This window comes from Sinocyclocheilus anshuiensis, unplaced genomic scaffold (genome assembly GCF_001515605.1).
Source record: "Sinocyclocheilus anshuiensis isolate Anshui unplaced genomic scaffold, SAMN03320099.WGS_v1.1 scaffold41, whole genome shotgun sequence".
NCBI classification, from domain to species: Eukaryota; Metazoa; Chordata; class Actinopteri; order Cypriniformes; family Cyprinidae; genus Sinocyclocheilus; species Sinocyclocheilus anshuiensis.
The window spans coordinates 468,980-473,228 of NW_015539849.1; the positions used below are offsets into that span (position 1 = coordinate 468,980).

The window sequence follows — 4,249 nt, forward strand, 5'->3', positions numbered from 1 at the left end:
TACACACACCATGTTTATATGCTTAACTTCTCACATAAAATTTCCCAGGCAGAAAAAGGTCAATTTTGTACTGTCTGTAGTGTAGCAATGTACTGTATGAACCACAGCTCACACAGAAGTCACTTTTAAACCGAGGAGCTTTCTGTCAATGTAGCAAATTTGCATGACCAGCTTGAACCTGTTACGAAACCTGTGTGGGGAAATCTTTCACCCTCACATGAAATTCCTTATATGGCAATGCTGGCTCAACCAATGGCTATCTTCAGAAATTACAATGCACACTTAAAATGTTTGAGTTGCCTACTACACGTGTTTGTGACTTTAGTTTGTTGTGTTTTTGTAAAGATATATGCCTGCATGATGGTGTTCTTCCTCAGCAACATGATTGAAAACCAGTGTATGTCCACTGGTGCCTTTGAAATCACACTTAATGGTAAGACTGATGATTAATTATAGATCAAAATATTCCAGCACCAAGATTTCACACAGCTGTTGAAACTACAGAGGATTTTTTTTCCTCTGCGTGTGTATGTTTATGTGCTCACAGATGTGCCTGTATGGTCAAAGCTGCAGTCGGGCCACCTGCCCTCCATGCAGCAGCTGGTGCAGATTCTGGAGAATGAGATGAAGCTGAGTGCACACATGGACTCTCTCCCACACAGACGGGCGTAGAGATGTATTAACTAAACCGACTGGCTGTGGCTTGTGGGTAGTCTGATGGGTTTTTTTGCCACCATAAATTAAAAGGGCCATATGATGCTATTTTAAAGATCATTATTTTGTGTATTTGGTGTAACAGAATATGTTGACATGCTTTAATGTTCAAAAAACACATTATTTTTCAAATACTGTACATTATTGTAGGTCCTCTATGCCCCGCCTCTCTCAAACACGTTGTTTTCAACAAAGCCCCCTCCTTTGACAAGCGCAGTCTGCTCTGATTGGCCAGCTGAACCAGTGCATTGTGATTGGCCGAACACCACAAGCACGCGTCGAAAATGTAACGCCCCTTACCATAATCGCTTCAGCTTTCAAAGTAAATATCAAGACAGTTAATAATGTCGTTAGTTTTACCATCAGTTCAAGCCCGAAAGGGCAACAGAGTCGCGTGACAGACACAGTGATGATGCAGTACACAAGCCATGGTTAAGACAGCTGACGTGCTATGATTTCTGACAGGCAGTTCACTCTCCTGTGATGTGACCCTGTTCCCCTCACTCACACACACACACACACGACGCGTTACTCTGCGCTGCGCAAAACTCCGCATTTGAACAGTCAATAGCAAATACTTAAACTGATAACTAGGGCTGCACGATAAATCGCATGCGAGCTGCGCAAAAAATTGCGTGAATATGAACGTAGTTTTGAGCAGCTCGTCAGTAAACAACGGCTCTGTGTAGTTAATGCTGCTCAATGTGAAAGCCCGCAGGTGATGGAGATTTACCGCTGATTACAGAACCGGCTTTACTGATAAGATGCGCGTTAAATATCGCATGCGATTTATCGTGCAGCCCTATTTAATACTATGGAAGAGATAATCCCTCTGTGAGAGGCAGTTAGAGCAGACACACACTGTTGGCTTTCACTTGGTGTCAATCATCTGTGAAGACCCATGTGTTGATATCATTTAGCCAGCATGATTGTGGACTGTTAAATCTAGCACCCACCCAGACCATGATGAGCACTAAACAATGAAGTCATCAGGAAAACATCCCAAAAAAAAACTTTATGCACCAAGAGCTTGTAACACTCCAAAGAGAAAGGAAGAATTGAAATCGCATCATATGACCCCTTTAAGAGCAAAGATCTTGAATGTGTCCACAAGGATTCTGCAGGTCTTATTTCACCTTTCCATAATTGAAGACCTTAAAAGACCTTTAAAACTTTAAATTCAGAGCTTTACAGATAGTTTTCAACCTTATACGTCAGACCTTTATCTTTTCCCTCTTTGTAACTTCCTCTCCAGGTGTGTGATGTGAGGCTTTGGTGTGTGAGATGGCATTAATGAAAGTTTGCACCGAACGCAGTGTGTCTGCTGGTGTAGACTGGATGTCCAGCCCTCTCTCACTGCTCCATGGGTCTCTCTATATCCACCGCCCTACAGTCCTCGGCTAATAATTATGGAGGAAATGGAAGGTTTCATCTGCAGATATTCTGCTGTCATCGACCAATAAAAACACATGCTGTTAAGTGGGTCAGATTGGTGTTAAATACAGTGTTTACCTGTTTTGGGGTGCATGCAGTAGACTGCTGTATTAATGAATGAAATCAGTTTTCAGATTTGGATTTTCAAACTCTTTGTAATATCTGCGGAACTACAGTTCTGTTGTTGATTTCTCTCTCTCTCTTTACCCTTTCATCTTTCTTCATATGATCTTGTGCCAATTCATTAATTCCACTGATGTTTATGCTAATTGGCAATGGATGTTTTAGACAACGGTATTCGTTAGATATATATAACTAAATATGTACATATCATCAAGGATGTATTTTGATACATTTTGATTTTTGACCATTTTTAATATTTGTTTATACTCTGTGTTGAATAAATTCGGTCAGTGGATGTGTAAACAAATGGTGTCTTTTGTCATTGGAAACCGTTTCCGTCCACAAGAGAGCGCTCGGTGGCTCTGAAGACCGAATACAATATTTTATATTTTCAGGATGTTTTTATTTCCCCCTTCCGTTTATAGGAGACGTTTGTTCATTAAGCGGTAGGATTTTAAACCTATTAAAAGTATTCAAACGGGAATACTAAAACGATTGAATAAAACTGATATCCAGTTGTGTGATTGGTTCATCCTGAACAGCGATGAAAAAAGTAACAGATACCACATGAAAAAAGCGGCTAAAAACATCTGGATCTTTCGAGGGAGATTACATGTGACTTTGTAAATTATTAAAATATATATTAGTTATATCATATTACCAATGTTTTGGCATGTGAAGCTTTTTTAAAAACATGCAAGTAAAGCTAACCGAACGTGTCACTTTTAGAGGACCACTAGATGGCGACCGCTATTCAAATAGAGCTCGGTCACATGGTATGCTTCGCAAGGGAAGTAACGTGTATAGAGAACGCGTGTTGCGAAGCGAAATGTGATTTTTGTTCGATTTTTTTTTCTTTTGTAATTACTTTTTAGCGTGAAAGTCTTCCAGCAGATGAAATTCTGAATTAACAGTCATGTGGAGTTAACGCGAGGTGAACGTGACCATAAGTTCTTTAGGCTGTCTGTGTCATTAGTGCATGCATGTTACTTAAATTTGCTTCGTGTATAATCAGTTCGTATGATCACTAGGTATTTACTGTTACCCTGTTTAGTACCAATACAAAAAGTCTAGGCAAATGCATTATAGAGCCGATTAAGTTAGTCATAGTCAAAAGTCGATAGTCATCCAGGTGTGTTTTGGAGGAGTGATGGATGGGGATCCAGCAGGAATGAATTTATCACAACAGTCATCATCAAGCATGGAAGTGAAAGAGGATATGGATACCAAAAGTGAAAGTGAGCATCAGCCATCAAAAGATGCTTTGATTGACATCAGCTTTTGCGGATCCACTCCTCTGTTGTGGAAGGTGTCGGACATGAAAAGGTGCAGATCTGTGGGAGTGATCGGGGCTCTGGTGGGCTCTCTGGCCCGTCAGCCTCGGCAGAACGTGCGGCTCGGCAGACCGCTGGAGCTCCTGCAGGAGGAGGCGCTGCTGCTGGAGGACACGAACACTGCTGCTGCTTCACTGCAACCTCAGGTGGCACACTGCACCTGTACAGCCACAGAATGCAACCATCTACCTATCTTAAAATGTGTCTTATACTTTATGAGTGATGTATGTGTGTGTGTATTATGATTATTTTCATCAGGATTGTGGAGATGAGGAGAGGCATTCGGAGGCTGTGAGGCAGTATGAGGCCGGTCTGGAGAGCAGTTACAAGGAGCAGTGTGCTCTGGCCCTTGAGGACAAGAAGACAGTGCTGAGGAGAATCATGAATGAGAAGGAGAACGGTGAGAGAGTGTCTGCTAAAATCATAGATAGAAGACACTAGGGCCAATTTATTTTACATTTCTCCTATTTACATATTCAGATGCTTATTTTCTTTTGGCATAAGTGACTATTGTGCCATTAGTATATGAACATATAAACACTAAAAAAGACTTGAATTTCATACAAGAATTTATTAACCGTATTTGTATCACTATACTTCATATTGTTCATATGAATGCTCCAGGTTTAATACAAGTTATAAGG

At 40.8% G+C, this 4,249-nt stretch overlaps 2 protein-coding genes across 3 annotated transcripts in view; both read left to right on the forward strand.

Moving 5' to 3' along the window:
* Positions 1-2,561, forward strand: part of LOC107684611 (selenoprotein T1b-like) — a 4,724-nt gene extending 2,163 nt beyond the window's left edge. Inside the window, exons 4-6 of one of the 2 annotated variants that reach the window (XM_016480911.1) lie at positions 346-433; positions 548-709; positions 1,970-2,561. In XM_016480911.1, the coding sequence (XP_016336397.1) occupies positions 346-433; positions 548-672 (213 nt within the window). In that variant the 3' untranslated portion in view covers positions 673-709; positions 1,970-2,561. The remainder of the gene's footprint in view (positions 1-345; positions 434-547; positions 710-1,969) is intronic. The other variant, XM_016480910.1, reaches the window with a different exon arrangement.
* A 482-nt stretch (positions 2,562-3,043) lies between these two features.
* LOC107684621 (tRNA-splicing endonuclease subunit Sen34-like) overlaps positions 3,044-4,249 on the forward strand; it is a 3,341-nt gene continuing 2,135 nt past the window's right edge. The window contains exons 1-2 of the mRNA XM_016480920.1: positions 3,044-3,751; positions 3,864-4,005. Of these exons, the coding sequence (XP_016336406.1) occupies positions 3,422-3,751; positions 3,864-4,005 (472 nt within the window). The 5' untranslated portion in view covers positions 3,044-3,421. The remainder of the gene's footprint in view (positions 3,752-3,863; positions 4,006-4,249) is intronic.